This window comes from Cebidichthys violaceus, unplaced genomic scaffold (assembly GCF_023349555.1).
Source record: "Cebidichthys violaceus isolate CVI_PGR_0920_01 unplaced genomic scaffold, fCebVio1.0.p SCAF_14, whole genome shotgun sequence".
NCBI lineage: Eukaryota > Metazoa > Chordata > Actinopteri > Perciformes > Stichaeidae > Cebidichthys > Cebidichthys violaceus.
This window is the reverse complement of record NW_027176307.1, coordinates 10,001,625-10,024,828: the sequence shown is the minus strand read 5'-3', so window position 1 is coordinate 10,024,828 and position 23,204 is coordinate 10,001,625. Positions and strand designations below refer to the sequence as shown.

Sequence of the window (23,204 nt, the reverse complement as noted above, 5' to 3'; positions counted from 1 at the left end):
AGTGACAGAATTTTCACTAAATGTCTGTTTACAAAAGAAGATGAAACCAAAATGAAAGCCACTCATGTTTATGATGAAAATAATGATTCATTGTGTATCAATATAAGAAACTCTGTGTGTTGTTTTGTGTGTTTGCAGTCTGTCAGACTGTGAGATCACAAAGGAAGGTTGTTCTTCTCTGGGCTCAGCTCTGAAGTCAAACCCCTCCCATCTGAGAAAACTGGATCTGAGTGGAAACAACCTGAAGCATTCAGACGTGAAGCTGTTGAGTGGTTTTCTGGAGAGTCCACATTGTAGACTGGAGACTCTGAGGTGGGTTCACTGTCTGCTGCTAGTGTAGCACCTTCATGTTTCATCAATAACTCTATTTGATTCATCTACGTATAGATCCATAAAGTGTTACATTTTCTGGTAATATGTTCCACTTCACATCAGCTGCCTCGTTGTCTGCATATCATCCTCTACAATCATGAAATGTACAACTTGTCTGGCTTCATCCTGCTTTTGGATGGATTACTGAACAGGCCTACCGGGCACAGGCCCAGGGGCCCAAAGTGTCAGGGGCCCCCCTGACCTTCACCTACGAGATGTCACTCAAATTGACACAAAAAGACTACAAAGAGACATAAAACCACTATAGAGACATAAAAAGACTACAAAGACACACAAATAGACAACAAGGAGACACAGAAAGACTACAAATTGACACAAAAAGACTACAAAGAGACATAAAAAGACCACAGAGACACAAAAAGACTACAAAGAGACAGAAAAGTTACTTGAATATACTAGTTATGCTATACTTGATGAATATACTATATACTTGAGGTAGCCAACACAGTCCCAGCGGGCACCTGGTCGCCCGCAGGGACCACGTGAGTTGCCCGCAAGGCATGTTCTAAAAATAGCACTAGTATGAAGGCTAATCACTGTCAAAATCCGAGAGCGCAAATAAGATCCACGCACGCGCGTGCGTAGAGGTCTCGTGCGTGCAAATTAAACAGCAGCGCACGCATATTACTTTGACGAGTGCTTCCACATCACTCCACGCAGAATATCTCTACTCATGCTCGCAAAATTGCAGCCTGCGAGTAGAAACCCCTAGCGCCCCTAGCGTGCGACTATCACTGCTCTTCTGCTTGCAAAACTTTCACCTATTTTTTCTTTTTGACACTAAGTGGGCGGACCCAGTCACCATTGTATGACTACATTTAATTGGTTACAATCCTCGTCTTTGGATTGGCCGGATATCACTCAGATAGCAATCTTACATCACTGAGAATTTGTATAAACATGGGACAGAGTTCATCATTTGTTCAAAAATGTTACAAAGGTAGTAGTTAGTACAAATGAGACATGATTTGAAGATATGACAGTTAATGATTTCCTAAAAATTTTTAGAAGTGATAATTTGTACAAAAATATAACAGATGTGATTTTGAACAAAATACACAATCATTGTTAATAATTATTTTGAGGAATAATTAACATTGACATGTGAGCAGACAGTCTCTTCACATGTTATTATTATTATTATTATTATTAAAAGATTATCTGTGCAACTTTGTTATTTAGGAAGTTTGTATCAAACAAGTAGCCCTTCATACTACTCAGGACCCTTGAAGTAGCTCTTCATTTCAAAAAGGTTGGTGACCCCTGCTATATACTATACTTCATGAATATACTATATATACTATATTTCATGAATATACTATATATACTATACTTGAGTGACTCAATGTTTATCATAAAAAAGGAAATTTTATTTAATCACACGTAAAGAACCAAACCTTTTTTTTTTAAGTTTTAGGAAAATAACTATTAAAGTAATAAGAAAAAAACAAACATTTCTGACACTGACTTTTTTTCAAAACATTTTGAATTCCTTTTAAACTTTGTTTTTATTTTCTGATTTGCTCTTTAGAATCTGGATCAATACTGATCAATACATGTTGTAACAGATGTCTCAAAGTTCTATAAAGCATCATCCATTTCGCATCTGTTATCAACCTGTTGTGCTCCAGGTTCATTTGAACATTTGCTATGTGATCAGTTTGTCCTGAAAATTCAAATTATATTTGAAACAAGTCATGAATTCTCCTGACTTAAGCTGCTTTTACACGTCTGCTACGTCTCCTACGCTGCAGGAAACCCTGGTGAAGTTGAGTTCCACATTTAAAAGCTGAACACATCTGATTGGATTGTGAACAGATTGTTTCTCTTCATCATTTCTTCTTTATGCAGATTGAGTTGCTGCAGTTTGACAGAGGTCAGCTGTTTTTCTCTGAAGTCTGAAGTGCTCTGAAGTGATCTACTGCATACAAGTTCATGGTGGTGTTGGGCCTAGGTGCTTCCTTGTCGTCATCATGTGCTATCAGACAAAGAGAACATCAGGCCTCCCCTTTGCAAGCAAGGGTTCATTCTGATTCGAGTTTGATAGTACCAAACCCCCACTACTAAGAAATTCACACTAAGGTGTGAACTCATCACCCAAATGCAACAAGGCGATCTAATTGGCCGAGGGCCACAAACACCCCAGGACCCCTGCAGTTCTGCTTTATTTCTATAAAACAGCCTTGCTCTCTTTGCTCTTTGCTTTTCCCCGACCTCGGTCTTAAAGGGAGCACATGCAACGTTGCTGTCCTAGGTTAAACAGTTTTATATTCGCTGGACGAAGACTGGACTGTTTATTTGTTTGTTTTTGTTTCGCTTCCTGGAGGAAGAAGTGAACCATTTTCCTGCAGAAGTGAAGAAATGGACTTCTTCAGAGAAAGAAAACAGATTTCTATTTCTCCTCAAATCGACTTTTGTTCCAGCCGTAAGGACGGGAAATTCCCTTACCGAGCCGAATAACTCTCTGACGCACAGAGTTTAATCACAGCGCCGCACGGAGCCGCGCTACCCGAGTTCCACCGACAACTCGGAAGAAACTCATCAATCGCCACGATTGCGACTCACAGTAAGGCGAATAGAGCCTGGGCAGATTTAGTCTATTGTGTTTCATTGTCTTGTTTCGAGTTGCTTAAGTTACTGCCATTTTTATAACGTGGTGTATGCATAATAATCGCCGAGATTAGCGATCGAGATCGTTGATGTTGTGAAGAAGTTATTGTGGAATTTTCATGCTACTGCAATCGTGTTAAGATAATTCACCGCTCGCCCGCCCGGAAGTTGTTCCTCAACAGTTCAGAGGTCAGAACCGCGGCTGTGCAATCAAAGAGTCGCCGGCTGTGCTCCTCTGGCTGAGAGAACAATCTTCCGTACTCCAGCGCGGCGCGGAGGATCTTAATCTTTGTTTTTGAAGGATTTATTTTGTTTCGTTTGCTTTCTCTCTTCTTTTACTAACCCACACACATACAGCTTTAAGCTAATGTAGCTCCGGGGTGCGCTAACGGCTGTAGACACGTGGAGCTAACGAGAGCTCTATGTTTACCGCCATCATGTGGTCTGGCGAGAGATGTCGCCACATTTCAGATTACGTCATACGTTATCTGAGCTGTCCTCTCTCTCCTTACACACACACACACACACACACTCTCACACACACACACACACACACACACACACACACACACACACACACACACACACACATACTACATGCACCCCCCCCTAACCCTTTTACCGCAGTCTGTTGATTTTAGATGGCGTGCTCAGGAATGTATAGTTTTGTTGTTAGTTTAGATATTAGTTGATTAGATCAGATAGCTGGATATGTGGTCTGTTGCTCGAACTTAAACCTTCACTTTCACTCTGAATGTGTAATAGTACTTTGACTATTGACATTGTGAGTGAACCTTAATTATGAGACTTAGTTTATCGTTTGGTTATTGGTCCCTGTTCGCAGGGTGGTGCCCAGTTATTATTAATCGTCGTTAATAATCTTGCTGACATTAATACTTGTATTGATGTCAATAATTTAATTTTCTTAAATGCTGATAACTCAAACACTCTCCTCTTCGTTTCCAACAGTGGTGTTACCAACATGTTACTGTGGAATAACAATGTCTACTAGTGTCTCTGCTAATATGCATTTGGAAATAATGGTGTAAAGTGAATGGTGAACTGGTCACTATCCTGCTCGGGATCAAAGTGTTGGATGGCTTGTCCAACCAACATGAACATCCTTCGGCCCACCTGCTTTCAGGGAACCAGAACGGTTTAAGTCGTGCTTTTAGGTTGTTAGAGCAATCTACTACACTGGAATAACTTATTTCACTGTAATAATGATTTTAAAATGTCACAACAGTGACAGGATTTTCACAAAATGTTTACTAAAGAAGGTGAAACCAAAATGAAAGCCACTCGTGTTTATGAAGAAATTATTATTCATTGTGTATCAATATAATATATAAGAAACTCTGTGTGTTGTTTTGTGTGATTGTGTGTTTTGTGTGTTGTTTTGTGTGTTTGCAGTCTGTCAGGCTGTAAGATCACAAAGGAAGGCTGTTCTTCTCTGGTCTCAGCTCTGAAGTCAAACCCCTCCCATCTGAGAAAACTGGATCTGAGTAGAAACTACCCGAAGGATTCAGACGTGAAGCTGCTGAGTGGTTTTCTGGAGAATCCATATTGTAAACTGGAGACTCTGAGGTGGGTTCACTGTCTGCTGCTAGTGTAGCACCTTCATGTTTCATCAATAACTCTATTTGATTTATCTACTTATAGATCCATAAAGTGTTACATTTTCTGGTAATATGTTCCACTTCACATTAGCTGCCTCGTTGTCTGCATATCATCCTCTACAATCATGAAATGTACAACTTCTCTGGCTTCATCCTGCTGTTGGATGGATTAATGAACAGGCCTACCGGGCACAGGCCCAGGGGCCCAAAGTGTCAGGGGCCCCCCTGTCCTTCACCTACAAAATGTCACTCAAAGAGACACAAAAAGACTACAAAGACACAAAAAGTTACTTGAATATACTATATATAATAAACTTGAGTGATTCAATGTTCATCATAAAATAAAGAAAATGTAATTTGATTACACATAAGGAACCAAACCTTTTTTTTCAATTTTTTGGGAAAATAACTGCTAAAGTAATTTATAAATAACATTTCTGATACTGACTTTTTTTTAAAACATTTGGGATTTCTTTTAACTTTGTTTTTATTTTCTGACCTGCTCTTTAGAATCTGGATCAATACTGATCAATACATTTTGTAACAGATGTCTCAAAGTTCTATAAAGCATCATCCATTTCACATCTTTCATCAACCTGTTGTGCTCCAGGTTCATTTGAACATTTGCTATGTGATCAGTTTGTCCTGAAAGTTCATATTATATTTGAAACAAGTCATGAATTCTCCTGACTTAAGCTGCTTTTACACGTCTGCTACCACGCTGCAGGAAACCCTGGTGAAGTTGAGTTCCACATTTAAAAAATGAACACATCTGATTGGATTGTGAACAGATTGTTTCTCTTCATCATTTCTTCTTTATGCAGATTGAGTTACTGCACTTTGACAGAGGTCAGCTGTTCTTCTCTGCTCTAAGCTTTGAAGTGATCTACTGCATACAAGTTCATGGTGGTGTTACCAACATGTTACTGTGGGATAACAATGTCTACTAGTGTCTCTGCTAATATGCATTTGGAAATAATGATGTAAAGTGAATGGTGAACTGGCCACTATCCTGCTCGGGATCAAAGTGTTGGATGGCTTGTCCAACCAACATGAACATCCTTTGGCCCACCTGCTTTCAGGGAACCAGGATGGTTTAAGTCGTGCTTTTAGGTTGTTAGAGCAATCTACTACACTGGAATAACTTATTTCACTGTAATAATGATTTTAAAATGTCACAACAGTGACAGGATTTTCACTAAATGTCTGTTTACAAAAAAAGATGAAACCAAAATGAAAGCCACTCATGTTTATGATGAAATTAATTATTCATTGTGTATCGATATAAGAAACTCTGTGTGTTGTTTTGTGTGTTTGCAGTCTGTCAGACTGTGAGATCACAAAGGAAGGCTGTTCTTCTCTGGGCTCAGCTCTGAAGTCAAACCCCTCCCATCTGAGAAAACTGGATCTGAGTGGAAACAACCTGAAGGATTCAGACGTGAAGCTGTTGAGTGAATTTCTGGAGAGTCCACATTGTAGACTTGAGACTCTGAGGTGGGTTCAGTGTCTGCTGCTAGTGTAGCACCTTCATGTTTCATCAATAACTCTATTTGATTTATCTACTTATAGATCCACAAAGTGTTACATTTTCTGGTAATATGTTCCACTTCACATTAGCTGCCTCGTTGTCTGCATATCATCCTCTACAATCATGAAATGTACAACTTGTCTGGCTTCATTCTGCTGTTGGATGGATTACTGAACAGGCCTACCGGGCACAGGCCCAGGGGCCCAAAGTGTCAGGGGCCCCCCTGACCTTCACCTACGAGATGTCACTCAAAGAGACACAAAAAGACTACAAAGAGACAAAAAGACTATAGAGACACAAAGAGAGATAAAAAGAGCCAAAAAAGTTACTTGAATATACTATATATATAGAAACTATACTTGAGTGACTCAATGTTCATCATAAAAAAATGAAAATGTAATTTAATCACACATAAAGAAACAAACCTTTTTTAAGTTTTAGGAAAATAACTATTCAAGTAATTTTAAAAAACAAAACATTTCTGATACTGACTTTTTTTAAATTATTTTTTTATTTTCTGATCTACTCTTTAGAATCTGGATCAATACTGATCAATACATTTTGTAACAGATGTCTCAAAGTTCGATAAAGCATCATTCATTTCACATCTTTCATCAACCTGTTGTGCTCCAGGTTCATTTGAACATTTGCTATGTGATCAGTTTGTCCTGAAAGTTCATATTATATTTGAAACAAGTCATGAATTCTCCTGACTTAAGCTGCTTTTACACGTCTGCTACCACGCTGCAGGAAACCCTGGTGAAGTTGAGTTCCACATTTAAAAGATGAACACATCTGATTGAATTATGAACAGATTTTTTCTCTTCATCATTTCTTCTTTATGCAGATTGAGTTACTGCAGTATGACAGAGGTCAGCTGCTCTTCTCTGCTCTAAGCTCTGACATCTGAAGTGCTCTGAAGTGATCTACTCAAAGTCAAAGTCAGCTTTATTGTCAATTTCTCAATATGTACCGAACATACAGAGGAGTTGAAAAAACGTTTCTCTCCAGTCCAAAATATAAAGTGAAAACAGATAAAGTGCAAATAAATAAAAAAAACATTGAGACAACATATATATTAAGAAAAACTCTCATTCTGTATTTAGCAGCAGTCAGACATAGGGAGTCTTAAAAGAGACTTAAAAGAGAGGAGGGAGAGAGTTCAGCTTCCTAACAGCCTGGTGGACGAAGCTGTTTGAAAGTCTGGTGGTGCGAGCATGGAGGCTCTGGTATCTTCTCCCAGAGGGCAGGAGGCTGAAGAGACTGTGTGAAGGGTGGCTGGAGTTGCGCACAATCATGGTCGCTTTGCGGGTGACATATATGTCCTGCAGGGAGGGGAGTGAGGCACCAATGATCCTTCCAGCTGTGTTCACTATGCGCTGCTGGGCTTTCCTGTTGTAGTTGGTGCAGCTTCCGCCCCACACAGTGATACAGTTTGTCAGGATGCTCTCAATGGTGCCTCGGTAAAAAGTGCACATGATGGGAGGGGGTGTTCTTGCCTTCTTTAGTTTGCGGAGAAAGTAGAGGCGCCTCTGGGCTTTCTTTGCCAGTGATGTTGTGTTGGCTGTCCACGCGAGGTCCTCACTGATGTCCACCCCCAGGAATTTGGTGCTGCTCACTCTCTCTATATCAGCACCATTGAGGGTCAGTGGTGGGTGTTGAGTGTGGCCTCTCCGGTGGTCAACAACAATCTCCTTGGTCTTGCTGTTATTCAGAAGGAGGTTGTTGTCTCTGCACCACATGGCCAGAAGGCTGACCTCCTTCCTATAGTAAGTCTCATCATCTTTGGTGATGAGACCTTCCAGAGTTGTGTCATCTGCAAATTTGACCATGTGATTGGTGCTGAAGGTTGTTGTGCAGTCGTGTGTCAGCAAGGTGAAGAGCAGTGGACTGAGCACACAGCCTTGAGAGGCCCCTGTGCTCAGTGTGATGCTGCTCGAGGTGTTGTTGCCGACACGTACTGCTTGTGGCCTCTTACTGAGGAAGTCCAGCAGCCAGTTACACAGCGAGGTGTTGAGTCCCAGCTGGTCAAGTTGGCAGATGAGTTATCTGGACCTGTTGCCTTGTGGGTGTTGATAGTGGAGAGTGTCCTCTTCACGCTGGCAGCAGACAGGCACAGAGCCTGATCGTGGGGAGGGGACGGAGTCTTGTGTGGACGTGTGCTGTTTTGTGTTTCAAACCGTGCAAAGAAGCTGTTGAGGTTATTTAGCAGAGAGATGTTGCTGTCGCAGATCTGTGCTCACGGGTTTGTAGTCCGTAAGGGTCTGAATGCCCTGCCACAGGCTCCGTGTATCTCTGCTGTCTTTAAAGTGACAGGTTATCTTATTTGAGTATTCCTGTTTTTGCTTTCCTGATGCCGTGGGACAGGTTGGCTCTCGCTCTTCTCAGGCCAGTTTCATCCCTGGCTCTGAAGGCGTTGTTTCTGGCCCTCAGCAGCCGATGCATTTCCCCTGTCAGCCATGGCTTCTGGTTAGCCCGAGTGATGATGATTTTTATATGGGTCACATCATCAATGCACTTACTAATGTAAGAAGTAACAGTGTCTGTGTACTCCTCAATGTCTGTGTGGTTGTTGTATGTGGCTGCCTGCTTAAACATTCCCCAGTCTGTTGTGTCAAAGCAGTCTTGGAGAGCAGAGGAGGCCCCCTCTGGCCACCCCCGTACCTGCTTCAGAACCGGTCTGGAGACTTTCACTCTTGGTCTGTATGCTGGCATTAGCAGGATGGTGATGTGGTCAGAGAGACTTATGTGGGGTAGGGGTGAGGCCTTGTACGCTCCTTTGTGAGTAGTGTAGACCAGATCCAAAATGTTTTCCCCTCTTGTTGGGAAATCAACATACTGCATACAAGTTCATGGTGGTGTTACCAACATGTGACTGTGGGATAACAATGTCTACTAGTGTCTCTGCCAATATGCATTTGGAAATAATGATGTAAAGTGAATGTTGAACTGGTCACTATCCTGCTCGGGATCAAAGTGTTGGATGGCTTGTCCAACCAACATGAACATCCTTTGGCCCACCTGCTTTCAGGGAACCAGGATGGTTTAAGTCGTGCTTTTAGTTTGTTAGAGCAATCTACTACACTGGAATAACTTATTTCACTGTAATAATGATTTTAAAATGTCACAACAGTGACAGGATTTTCACTAAATGTCTGTTTACAAAAGAAGATGAAACCAAAATGAAAGCCACTCATGTTTATGATGAAAATAATTATTAATTTTGTATCGATATAAGAAACTTTGTGTGTTGTTTTGTGTGTTTGCAGTCTGACACACTGTCACATCACAAAGGAAGGCTGTTCTTCTCTGGGCTCAGCTCTGAAGTCAAACCCCTCCCATCTGAGAGAACTGGATCTGTGGGGAAACTACCTGAAGGATTCAGGAGTGAAGCTGCTGAGTGGTTTTCTGGAGAGTCCACATTGTAGACTGGAGACTCTGAAGTAGGTTCACTGTCTGCTGCTAGTGTAGCACCTTCATGTTTCATCAATAACTCTATTTGATTTATCTACGTATAGATCCATAAAGTGTTACATTTTCTGGTAATATGTTCCACTTCACATCAGCTGCCTCGTTGTCTGCATATCATCCTCTACATCATGAAATGTACAACTTGTCTGGCTTCATTCTGCTGTTGGATGGATTACTGAACAGGCCTACCGGGCACAGGCCCAGGGGCCCAAAGTGTCAGGGGCCCCCCTGACCTTCACCTACGAGATGTCACTCAAAGAGACACAAAAAGACTACAGAGACACAAAGAGACACAAAAGACTACAAAGAGAGATAAAAAGACCACAAAGAGACAAAAAGAATATAGAGACACAAAAATACTACAAAGAGAGATAAAAAAGACTACAAAGAGACAAAAAGACTACAGAGACACAAAAAGACCTCAAAGAGACATAAAAGACCACAAAGAGACAAAAAAGTTACTTGAATATACTGTATATGTAGAAGCTACTTGAGTGACTCAATGTTCATCATAAAAAAAGGAAAATATAATTTAATCACACGTAAAGAAACAAACCTTTTTTAAGTTTTAGGAAAATAACTATTCTAGTAATTTTAAAAAACAAAACAATTCTGATACTGACTTTTTTTAAATTATTTTTTATTTTCTGATCTGCTCTTTAGAATCTGGATCAATACTGATCAATACATTTTGTAACAGATGTCTCAAAGTTCGATAAAGCATCATTCATTTCACATCTTTCATCAACCTGTTGTGCTCCAGGTTCATTTGAACATTTGCTTTGTGATCAGTTTGTCCTGAAAGTTCATATTATATTTGAAACAAGTCATGAATTCTCCTGACTTAAGCTGCTTTTACACGTCTGCTACCACGCTGCAGGAAACCCTGGTGAAGTTGAGTTCCACATTTAAAAGATGAACACATCTGATTGGATTGTGAACAGATTGTTTCTCTTCATCATTTCTTCTTTATGCAGATTGAGTTACTGCAGTTTGACAGAGGTCAGCTGCTCTTCTCTGCTCTCAGCTCTGAAGTCTGAAGTGCTCTGAAGTGATCTACTGCATACAAGTTCATGGTGGTGTTACCAACATGTTACTGTGGGATAACAATATCTACTAGTGTCTCTGCTAATATACATTTGGAAATAATGGTGTAAAGTGAATGGTGAACTGGTCACTATCCTGCTCGGGATCAAAGTGTTGGATGGCTTGTCCAACCAACATGAACATCCTTTGGCCCACCTGCTTTCAGGGAACCAGAACGGTTTAAGTCGTGCTTTTAGGTTGTTAGAGCAATCTACTACACTGGAATAACTTATTTCACTGTAATAATGATTTTAAAATGTCACAACAGTGACAGGATTTTCACTAAATGTCTGTTTACAAAAAAAGATGAAACCAAAATGAAAGCCACTCATGTTTATGATGAAATGAATTATTCATTGTGTATCGATATAAGAAACTCTGTGTGTTGTTTTGTGTGTTTGCAGTCTGTCAGTCTGTCACATCACAAAGGAAGGCTGTTCTTCTCTGGGCTCGGCTCTGAAGTCAAACCCCTCCCATCTGAGAGAACTGCATCTGTGGAGAAACAACCTGAAGGATTCAGGAGTGAAGCTGCTGAGTGGTTTTCTGGCGAGTCCACATTGTAGACTGGAGACTTTGAGGTGGGTTCAGTGTCTGCTGCTAGTGTAGCACCTTCATGTTTCATCAATAACTCTATTTGATTTATCTACATATAGATCCATAAAGTGTTACATTTTCTGGTAAGATGTTCCACTTCACATTAGCTGCCTCATTGTCTGCATATCATCCTCTACAATCATGAAATGTACAACTTGTCTGGCTTCATTCTGCTTTTGGATGGATTAATGAACAGGCCTACCGGGCACAGGCCCAGGGGCCCAAAGTGTCAGGGGCCCCCCTGACCTTCACCTACAAAATGTCACTCAAAGAGACACAAAAAGACTACAAAGAGACAAAAAGACTATAGAGACACACAAAGACTACAAAGAAACACAAAAAGACTACAGAGACACAAAAAAACTACAAAGAGACACAAAAAAACACAAAGAGACACAAAAAGACTACAAATAGACAAAAAGACTATAGAGACACACAAAGACTACAAAGAAACACAAAAGGACTACAGAGACACAAAAAGACAACAAAGAGACACAAAAAACCACAAAGAGACACAAAAAGACTACAAAGAGACAAAAAAGTTACTTGAATATACTATATATATAGAAACTATACTTGAGTGACTCAATGTTCATCATAAAAAAATGAAAATGTAATTTAATCACACGTAAAGAAACAAACCCTTTTTTAAGTTCTAGGAAAATAACTATTAAAGTAATTTTAAAAAACAAAACAATTCTGATACTGACTTTTTTGAAATTTAGTTTTTATTTTCTGATCTACTCTTTAGAATCTGGATCAATACTGATCAATACATTTTGTAACAGATGTCTCAAAGTTTGATAAAGCATCATTCATTTCACATCTTTCATCAACCTGTTGTGCTCCAGGTTCATTTGAACATTTGCTATGTGATCAGTTTGTCCTGAAAGTTCATATTATATTTGAAACAAGTCATGAATTCTCCTGACTTAAGCTGCTTTTACACGTCTGCTACCACGCTGCAGGAAACCCTGGTGAAGTTGAGTTCCACATTTAAAAGATGAACACATCTGATTGGATTATGAACAGATTTTTTCTCTTCATCATTTCTTCTTTATGCAGATTGAGTTACTGCAGTATGACAGAGGTCAGCTGCTCTTCTCTGCTCTAAGCTCTGACATCTGAAGTGCTCTGAAGTGATCTACTCAAAGTCAAAGTCAGCTTTATTGTCAATTTCTCAATATGTACCGAACATACAGAGGAGTTGAAAAAACGTTTCTCTCCAGTCCAAAATATAAAGTGAAAATAGATAAAGTGCAAATAAATAAAAAAAATATTGAGACAACATATATATTAAGAAAAACTCTCATTCTGTATTTAGCAGCAGTCAGACATAGGGAGTCTTAAAAGAGACTTAAAAGAGAGGAGGGAGAGAGTTCAGCTTCCTAACAGCCTGGTGGACGAAGCTGTTTGAAAGTCTGGTGGTGCGAGCATGGAGGCTCTGGTATCTTCTCCCAGAGGGCAGGAGGCTGAAGAGACTGTGTGAAGGGTGGCTGGAGTTGCACACGATCATGGTCGCTTTGCGGGTGACATATATGTCCTGCAGGGAGGGGAGTGAGGCACCAATGAGCCTTCCAGCTGTGTTCACTATGCGCTGCTGGGCTTTCCTGTTGTAGTTGGTGCAGCTTCCGCCCCACACAGTGATACAGTTTGTCAGGATGCTCTCAATGGTGCCTCGGTAAAAAGTGCACATGATGGGAGGGGGTGTTCTTGCCTTCTTTAGTTTGCGGCGAAAGTAGAGGCGCCTCTGGGCTTTCTTTGCCAGTGATGTTGTGTTGGCTGTCCACGCGAGGTCCTCACTGATGTCCACCCCCAGGAATTTGGTGCTGCTCACTCTCTCTATATCAGCACCATTGAGGGTCAGTGGTGGGTGTTGAGTGTGGCCTCTCCGGTGGTCAACAACAATCTCCTTGGTCTTGCTGTTATTCAGAAGGAGGTTGTTGTCTCTGCACCACGTGGCCAGAAGGCTGACCTCCTTCCTATAGTAGGTCTCATCATCTTTGGTGATGAGACCTTCCAGAGTTGTGTCATCTGCAAATTTGACCATGTGATTGGTGCTGAAGGTTGTTGTGCAGTTGTGTGTCAGCAAGGTGAAGAGCAGTGGACTGAGCACACAGCCTTGAGAGGCCCCTGTGCTCAGTGTGATGCTACTCGAGGGGTTGTTGCCGACACGTACTGCTTGTGGCCTCTTACTGAGGAAGTCCAGCAGCCAGTTACACAGCGAGGTGTTGAGCCCCAGCTGGTCAAGTTGGCAGATGAGATTTTGTGGGATTATGGTGTTGAATGCTGAACTAAAGTCTATGAACAGCATTCTCACATATGAGTCTTTTGTGTCCAGGTGGGTGAGGGTTGGGTGGAGAGCAGAGCAGATTGCATCCTCCGTGGACCGTTTGGCATGGTATGCAAACTGGAAAGGGTCCAGGGTGGGGGGAAGAATGGATTTGATATGTGACATGACTAGCCGTTCAAAGCACTTCATGAATGTGGGGGTCAGTGCCAACGGACGATAGTCATTAAAGCAGGACGGAGTGGATTTCTTCGGCACAGGTATGATGATGGTGGCCTTGAAGCATGATGGAACAACAGCTTGTCTCAGAAAAATATTAAAGACATCCGTGAAGACATCCTTAATCTCCTCTGCGCAGTCCTTCAACACACGACCAGGGATGTTGTCTGGACCTTTTGCCTTGCGGGTGTTGATAGTGGAGAGTGTCCTCTTCACGCTGGCAGCAGACCGGCACAGAGCCTGATCGTGGGGAGGGGACGGAGTCTTGTGTGGACGTGTGCTGTTTTGTGTTTCAAACCGTGCAAAGAAGCTGTTGAGGTTATTTAGCAGAGAGATGTTGCTGTCGCAGATCTGTGCTCACGGGTTTGTAGTCCGTAAGGGTCTGAATGCCCTGCCACAGGCTCCGTGTATCTCTGCTGTCTTTAAAGTGACAGGTTATCTTATTTGAGTATTCCTGTTTTTGCTTTCCTGATGCCGTGGGACAGGTTGGCTCTCGCTCTTCTCAGGCCAGTTTCATCCCTGGCTCTGAAGGCGTTGTTTCTGGCCCTCAGCAGCCGATGCACTTCCCCTGTCAGCCATGGCTTCTGGTTAGCCCGAGTGATGATGATTTTTATATGGGTCACATCATCAATGCACTTACTAATGTAAGAAGTAACAGTGTCTGTGTACTCCTCAATGTCTGTGTGGTTGTTGTATGTGGCTGCCTGCTTAAACATTCCCCAGTCTGTTGTGTCAAAGCAGTCTTGGAGAGCAGAGGAGGCCCCCTCTGGCCACCCCCGTACCTGCTTCAGAACCGGTCTGGAGACTTTCACTCTTGGTCTGTATGCTGGCATTAGCAGGATGGTGATGTGGTCAGAGAGACTTATGTGGGGTAGGGGTGAGGCCTTGTACGCTCCTTTGTGAGTAGTGTAGACCAGATCCAAAATGTTTTCCCCTCTTGTTGGGAAATCAACATACTGCATACAAGTTCATGGTGGTGTTACCAACATGTGACTGTGGGATAACAATGTCTACTAGTGTCTCTGCTAATATGCATTTGGAAATAATGATGTAAAGTGAATGTTGAACTGGTCACTATCCTGCTCGGGATCAAAGTGTTGGATGGCTTGTCCAACCAACATGAACATCCTTCGGCCCACCTGCTTTCAGGGAACCAGGACGGTTTAAGTCGTGCTTTTAGTTTGTTAGAGCAATCTACTACACTGGAATAACTTATTTCACTGTAATAATGATTTTAAAATGTCACAACAGTGACAGGATTTTCACTAAATGTCTGTTTACTAAAGAAGATGTAACCAAAATGAAAGCCACTCATGTTTATGATGAAAATAATGATTCATTGTGTATTGATATGAGAAACTCTGTGTGTTGTTTTGTGTGTTTGCAGTCTGTCAAGCTGTAAGATCAAAGAGGAAGGTTGTTCTTCTCTGGGCTCAGCTCTGAAGTCAAACCCCTCCCATCTGAGAAAACTGGATCTAAGTGGAAACAACCTGAAGTATTCAGACGTGAAGCTGCTGAGTGGTTTTCTGGCGAGTCCACATTGTAGACTGGAGACTGTGAGGTGGGTTCAGTGTCTGCTGCTAGTGTAGCACCTTCATGTTTCATCAATAACTCTATTTGATTTATCTACGTATAGATCCATAAAGTGTTACATTTTCTGGTAATATGTTCCACTTCACATCAGCTGCCTCGTTGTCTGCATATCATCCTCTACAATCATGAAATGTACAACTTGTCTGGCTTCATCCTGCTGTTGGATGGATTAATGAACAGGCCTACCGGGCACAGGCCCAGGGGCCCAAAGTGTCAGGGCCCCCTCTGACCTTCACCTACGAGATGTCACTCAAAGAGACACAAAAAGACTACAGAGACACAAAGAGACACAAAAGACTACAAAGAGAGATAAAAATACTACAAAGAGACAAAAAGACTACAAAGAGAGATAAAAAGACCACAAAGAGACAAAAAGACTATAGAGAGCCAAAAAAGTTACTTGAATATACTATATATATAGAAACTATACTTGAGTGACTCAATGTTCATCATAAAAAAATGAAAATGTAATTTAATCACACGTAAAGAAACAATTTTTTTTTAAGTTTTAGGAAAATAACTATTAAAGAAATTTTAAAAAACAAAACAATTCTGATACTGCCTTTTTAAATTTATTTTTTATTTTCTGATCTGCTCTTTAGAATCTGGATCAATACTGATCAATACATTTTGTAACAGATGTCTCAAAGTTCTATAAAGCATCATTCATTTCACATCTTTCATCAACCTGTTGTGCTCCAGGTTCATTTGAACATTTGCTATGTGATCAGTTTGTCCTGAAAGTTCAAATTATATTTGAAACAAGTCATGAATTCTCCTGACTTAAGCTGCTTTTACTCATTTGCTACCACGCTGCAGGAAACCCTGGTGAAGTCGAGTTCCACATTTAAAAAATGAACACATCTGATTGAATTATGAACAGATTGTTTCTCTTCATCTGGTCAGAGAGTCCTATGTGGGGTAGGGGTGAGGCCTTGTACGCTCCTTTGTGAGTAGTGTAGACCAGATCCAAAATGTTTTCCCCTCTTGTTGGGAAATCAACATACTGCATACAAGTTCATGGTGGTGTTACCAACATGTTACTGTGGGATAACAATGTCTACTAGTGTCTCTGCTAATATGCATTTGGAAATAATGGTGTAAAGTGAATGGTGAACTGGTCACTATCCTGCTCGGGATCAAAGTGTTGGATGGCTTGTCCAACCAACATGAACATCCTTTGGCCCACCTGCTTTCAGGGAACCAGGATGGTTTAAGTTGTGCTTTTAGGTTGTTAGAGCAATCTACTACACTGGAATAACTTATTTCACTGTAATAATGATTTTAAAATGTCACAACAGTGACAGGATTTTCACTAAATGTCTGTTTACTCAAGAAGATGTAACCAAAATGAAAGCCATTTCAATTATACACAATAATTATTCATTGTGTATCGATATAAGAAACTCTGTGTGTTGTTTTGTGTGTTTGCAGTCTGTCAGTTTGTCAGATCACAAAGGAAGGCTGTTCTTCTCTGGGCTCAGCTCTGAAGTCAAACCCCTCCCATCTGAGAAAACTGGATCTGAGTGGAAACAACCTGAAGGATTCAGGAGTGAAGCTGCTGAGTGGTTTTCTGGCGAGTCCACATTGTAGACTGGAGACTCTGCGGTGGGTTCAGTGTCTGCTGCTAGTGTAGCACCTTCATGTTTCATCAATAACTGTATTTGATTTATCTACATATAGATCCATAAAGTGTTACATTTTCTGGTAATATGTTCCACTTCACATCAGCTGCCTCGTTGTCTGCATATCATTCTCTACAATCATGAAATGTACAACTTGTCTGGCTTCATTCTGCTGTTGGATGGATTACTGAACAGGCCTACCGGGCACAGGCCCAGGGGCCCAAAGTGTCAGGGGCCCCCCTGACCTTCACCTACAAAATGTCACTCAAAGAGACACAAAAAGACTACAAAGAGACACAAAAAGACTACAGAGAGACACAAAAAGACTACAGAGAGACACAAAAAGACTTCAAAGAGACACAAAAAATCACTGGAATCGGAGAATTCTATATAAGACAATCAACTTGGTGCCCCCCCCCCCCCCCCCCCCCCCGTCATTTAATTGATGCCTCACAAGAGATGTGTGAGCAGTTTTTAAACTTTTTACAAACAGAGTCGAGGACATCAGGCAACACATTACCCCCCACACTGTGTTTTACATGTCAGGATAGATATTAGTTATCTTAGCAACTTTAAACCTATTTCTCTGTCCTTTTTAGCTGAAATCATATCCTGTTTGACATCAATTACATGCAGTCTGGATTTTATACCAACTACATTTGTTAAAGAGGCTATTAATACAGTTGGTCACAGTGTTTTATTGATTATTATTAGCTCATTAGCAACAGGAACTGTTCCATCAACTCTTAAACATGCTGTGGTCCAACCTCTTTTAAAGAAACCTAATGTTGATTCCTCTGTTCTTAGCAATTTTAGACCCATTTCTAAACTTCTGTTTTTATCAAAACTTTTAGAGGAAGTGGTTTCAATCCCACTTCATGTGTCTTAATAACGGCTTGGATAAGTTTCAGTTTGGTTTTAGAGCTTTACTTATTTATTTATTTTATTTGTTAATTTTTTTCATATTGACTGTCTCACTGAGCTTTCTGTCCTTTGGCCCACCTGCTTTCAGGGAACCAGGACGGTTTAAGTCGTGCTGGATTTTCACTAAATGTCTATTTACAAAAGAAGATGAAACCAAAAAGAAAGCCACCCGTGTTTATGATGAAAATAATTATTCATTGTGTATCGATATAAGAAACTCTGTGTGTTGTTTTGTGTGTTTGCAGTCTGTTCAACTCTCAGATCACAAAGGAAGGCTGTTCTTCTCTGGGCTCAGCTCTGAAGTCAAACCCCTCCCATCTGAGAGAACTGGATCTGAGTGGAAACAACCTGAAGTATTCATACGTGAAGCTGCTGTCTGATCTTAAGAAGAGTCCACATTGTAGACTGGAGACTCTGAGGTCAGTAGAGGGTTGGAGTCGGTCCGTGCTGGTTTCAGCAGTATTGTACCAAACAGAGATCCACAGGCTTCAAGATTGGACGAGAGAGAGAGCAGTCAGCCAATCAGATGAGTCAGAAGCTTGTTGTGATTGTGTGTTTGAGTCAATGTGTTGTTGTTCACGTCTACAGGAAGTGAAGCTTGTTAACAGCTGACAGCATCACCAGATGTTTAGAGACAATTATCCTCATTCATCAAACTATTGATCAGTTCATCTTTGTCACAGCTCTGAGATCAGTCTGACTGAAGCCAGCACATCACTGGCTCTCACTTCATAGAACCAGCATTACATTTAGTAACCAAGAACCTCTGCTGATGTTTTACTGCTCAGTCTTTGTAGGAACATGTGGAACCTTTAACATCTTGTAGGTATCTGTCCGTTTGTCTTTAGTTTTGTCTTAATATTTTTAGAACAGACTCCATATTTACATGTTTGACATTGAATATTTCACAGTAGATGAAATGTGACGGAGACTCTTTGAACTCTAATGCTGTGTTCACACCAAACGCAAAGCTAATGTTAGCATCGTGGTAGTTTGATCAAGGGGGGGTTACCTCCATGTAGCCAATCATCAATCATGGCTGAAATAAGCTCTAGTGCTGCTTTGTACAAGTTGAGGAAGTCCCAGATATCTTATGAAACCAAACTCCATCATGTCTGGTTCATAATATCATCTGGAGGAGTATTCACTGTATCTTTCCAGACACTCATCGGCTGGTTTACTACAGCTGCATGAACCCAGAATAAACAGATTCAGCTGTGATTTAAGTTCAAGAAACATTCAAAAGATCCTGAAATAACTATATATTGATGTTGATTTGTAAAAAGTCTGAATTCATGCTTTGTCAGGTCTGTCCACAAGATGACAAGCTAAGAACTGTTAAAATGGTTGTTTTTGAGTCTGGCTCAATCAATGCTAGGCTATGCTAACATTGTAGCTGCTCCATCATCTAGGCGTACATAGGTCAGCGTGGTTATTGTTTGTACCATAGACAGTCTGTGGTTCACACTCATACATTTATACACATAGTCTGGTCTCTGTACTAATATGAGGTATCGTAGAGCTCTGGGTAAACACAGACGGATACAATATGTTTATATTATATGTTTATCCTCCATTTTTGATTCAACAACGTCAGGACGTCAATCTCAACGCTGAAAGGCTTTAACGACACAGCCTCACGTGTATTTCTTACTCCATTGGAAATATTTCAGTTCACATCGCGCCTTTCGCCTCATTGGCTCAAATTTACATCTATTAGCGTCTTTGCATTTACTTTGTATGTAATGGCGTCGTGTTCAAAATCCGCTTGGCATTTGTTGTGAATGCAGCATAACAGTGTTAAATCCATTTTAACAGTGAGTAGTGAACACCTCTCTGGTTCTGCAGTCATGATGCGTTCAGGACTCTCAGCACTTTATTTCAGTGAAACCTGCAGAGTCAATAGACTGGAGGCCCAAAGTGTCTGCAGGTGTGTGAGCTTGGAGCTCAGTGTAGGTTAACATGAGAGCTGAGAGGAAGCTGCTCTTTCTACTGGATGTGCTGTCACTGACTGACAGCTGATGAAGGGAGTCTCTGTAAACACTCATTCATCTCTTCTTTTGTCTTCTTCTTCTCTCATCAGATTGCAGTGGTATGAATAAGCTGAGTCCTGATGATCCAGAGAGCATCTGGAGACTGGAGACTGCTCCACCACCTCCACCTGGATTTTATTTTGTGTATTAAACACCAGAAGACTTTAAAAAGACTAAAGTCTGACACCCTCTCACATGTAAAGACATTGGGCCTCATATAACAACATATTTACTCTTATTTAGGGCCCGAGGACCTTTTGAAATTCTGATTATTTTTGTTAGGGTTCTTATTTGTTGTCTGCTGCTTCAACTCAAACTCCCGTGAGCTGGAATGAGGTCAAAAAATGAAACTTAGATCAATAACTGGAAATGATGTTCATGTGCTTCTCAAGAAATATGACTCCGATCGGCCACATGGTGGCGCTGTAATTAACCTCCCAAAATGCGATTTTTGAAAAGCCACGCTCCTCACACCAGAAGTCCCATTGACTGGAAATTTGACACCCATGTCCAGCTCAGTCTGCTCTACAGAACAGTGTTTTGGAGTGTATGCAGATGTTTGCTATCTCCTCCTAAACCTTACCTCTGTTTGCTACCAAATGTTCTGAGGATCATTATTGCTAAAACATTGTCAAAGGTTACCAACATCTTGTGGATATCTTGGTAAACCTGGTACTATACCTGGTAAATCACCGTGGTAACTGATGCTGAACACGTTCTAGATGAGACATCAACTTGTATAAAAGCACCGCCTACTAACCAATCAGAGCTCAGTACGTGGATTGTTAGGAAATAGTGAAGAAATAAGAAGAAGTTAAGTCATAAAAGTAACACAGTTCAAACTGCTTCATGCAGAAAGAACAGCTGTCAATAAATCACAGACTGTGTGAATGATGAAATTAACACATTTATAATATCACTGTCTCGTGTAGAGCACAACATCTACTACATGTGTGTATTCTGTTACATTAATGTGCTGCAGATGTTTTCTGATGAAATGAATGACAATGTTTTAGTCTTCTTCTTTCAGTTGTAACCCCGGCACCGTGAAACAGACTTGGCTTGTTTTCTTTAGTTATATTTTAGACTCATAAAGTCATTTCAAAATTAAAGCCCTTCAAAATCTCATGCATTATCTAACTTCAAATCACATTCATGACAAAATTTGTCTAATTTCAGATTGGATTTTAGAGGAAATGGTGAATAGTTACAAAATCATTTCACCTCAGGTTGATAGTAGACCACCTCAACGTGTCACTCTAATCTGAAATTAGACAAATTGTCTCATGAATGTGATTTGAAGTTAGCTCATGCATGCGATTATTTATGATTATATCATGCACATATAGGCAAAACAAGCAGGCAGGACAGACGGTATATCAATGCTTGCACACCTGATTGGCAACACGCCATTCCTTAAGGCTATTAAGGCTACAATAAAGCATGTCGAAAAAAAGCATGATATAGTACTTCAAACAGTCATAATAATATTGTATGTCGAAAAAAGTCGAAGTCAGTGTAGTATGTTGGAAAAATATGTCGTACTAATAATATGTGGAAAAAAGTCATTAAAAAGTTGTGGTATAATAATAGGTTGAACAAAGTCAAAGTGTAGTACGTTGAAGTCATAGTACAGTAAAGTACAATATGTTGGTCATGTCATAGTATAATATATAAAAACAAGTCATACAAATGTCAGTATGGTATGTTGAAAAAAGTCATAAACAATTAGTCTAGAAGTTGAAAAAAGTTCTAAAACAGAAGTCATAGTATGTTGAAAAAGTCATGTAATAGTATACTACTAGATAATATATAAAAATATTAAAAAGTAATCCTATAGTATGTCAGCCAAGTCATAGAATTTAAAAAAATGGCACAAGTCAGTATGTAGTGTCAGAAAAGTATAGTTTTTCAAAAAAGTTCTAAAAAGCTCAAAGAAAAGTCATATTGTATATTGAAAAAAGCCAAAGAAAAAAAATCCTACAACGTAGTATAGCAGTTTGAAAAGTCATACAATAGTTAACAAAAGTCACAGTACTATGTCTTAAATAGTCAAAAGTATTAGTTTAGTAAAAAAAAAAAAAAAAAAGTAGTCTGCCGAAAAAACTTGTATAAGAGTATTGTGACGACTGTGAAGAATTTAAGTTTAGAAATCATTCCTAGTATGTTTAATAGCACCCCTAGTGGTGGATATATTATGCCAATGTTTCTTTATAAGTTTTAAGCCAAAGGTATTATTATATAAAATGTCATAACATGGTTAATTGTAGACGTGTCAAACCATAGAAGCATAACCGTTGAATATATAAACTAAAGGTATAGTATTGAGCCGTGAGGGAGAGACAGGGACCTTTGAGATAGGCTTTTCAGATTCGTAAGCAACCATATGGTGATGAGTTTGGAGAGGCCGGCTTCAGGAATGTGAGAAGGTGTGAACAGCGGGGGAAGGACAAGCAGAGATGTTGGTGAATACAGCCCTATGGAACGAGGGTGGTTCACTTCAGATGAGGGGGGGCAGACCAGGCCAAAGAGGTCAGCCGAGAGTGGACACTGTCCGAATCCAGGAGGGGACATTTGGATTTCAGCCAATCACAAAGCTGATAATGGACTTTAAAGTATAAGACATTGTTGCTGAGAATTTCTCTTCAGTTCTCGTTGCTGGCCTCCTTACAGGTAACCAGAGAGGTGGCCTGTTTGGTGGGGGCGTTAACTCTGATCTGTGGAACATATTCTATCGATAATGTACTTCAGTTTGTAATTTCATAGCTTCTGTTTGTTATTAAACACTTTTTGATTGTAAGCCGGAACCAGCTGATTTTTTTAGCACTGCTTTGCTGACGAAAGACGCAGCAGTGGGAGACATGCGGCCTCCCTTTGTCTGGGAGAGAGTTGAGACCCATAACACGACCCTCCTCCCATCATGCACTGGGTGACTCGTTATGTTTCATTTGTTACAGGTGCTGATCGGAGGCTCATCAGCTGGATGAGCCACACCTGTGCCGGTGCGGCTCTGGCTTCAATACCCTTGGCAGTTGGCAGCCGCGGTGGTTGGAAGGAAGGTCATTGTTGACGGGCTCACGGCTGTTGGTGCTGTTGTGGTGTAATCGGCTGTGAACATTGTGCTACCTGTTTGGCGAGACAAATAAATTGTTTCTTTTTGGCCGCTAGCTCGTTGTCTCCCATATGGGGGCTGTGACAGTATCGAAAGTTTCGAAAAAA

At 40.6% G+C, this 23,204-nt stretch overlaps 1 protein-coding gene across 2 annotated transcripts in view; it reads left to right on the top strand.

Annotated features, from left to right (window-relative positions):
* Window positions 1-22,785, top strand: part of LOC137871130 (NACHT, LRR and PYD domains-containing protein 12-like) — a 36,956-nt gene extending 14,171 nt beyond the window's left edge. For both annotated transcript variants that reach the window (XM_068708760.1, XM_068708759.1), the window contains exons 6-14: window positions 139-312; window positions 4,417-4,590; window positions 5,943-6,116; window positions 9,420-9,593; window positions 11,112-11,285; window positions 15,198-15,371; window positions 16,838-17,011; window positions 18,198-18,371; window positions 20,036-22,785. In XM_068708760.1, coding sequence (XP_068564861.1) covers window positions 139-312; window positions 4,417-4,590; window positions 5,943-6,116; window positions 9,420-9,593; window positions 11,112-11,285; window positions 15,198-15,371; window positions 16,838-17,011; window positions 18,198-18,371; window positions 20,036-20,054 — 1,411 coding nt within the window. In that variant the 3' untranslated portion in view covers window positions 20,055-22,785. The remainder of the gene's footprint in view (window positions 1-138; window positions 313-4,416; window positions 4,591-5,942; window positions 6,117-9,419; window positions 9,594-11,111; window positions 11,286-15,197; window positions 15,372-16,837; window positions 17,012-18,197; window positions 18,372-20,035) is intronic.
* Window positions 22,786-23,204: the final 419 nt, after the last annotated feature.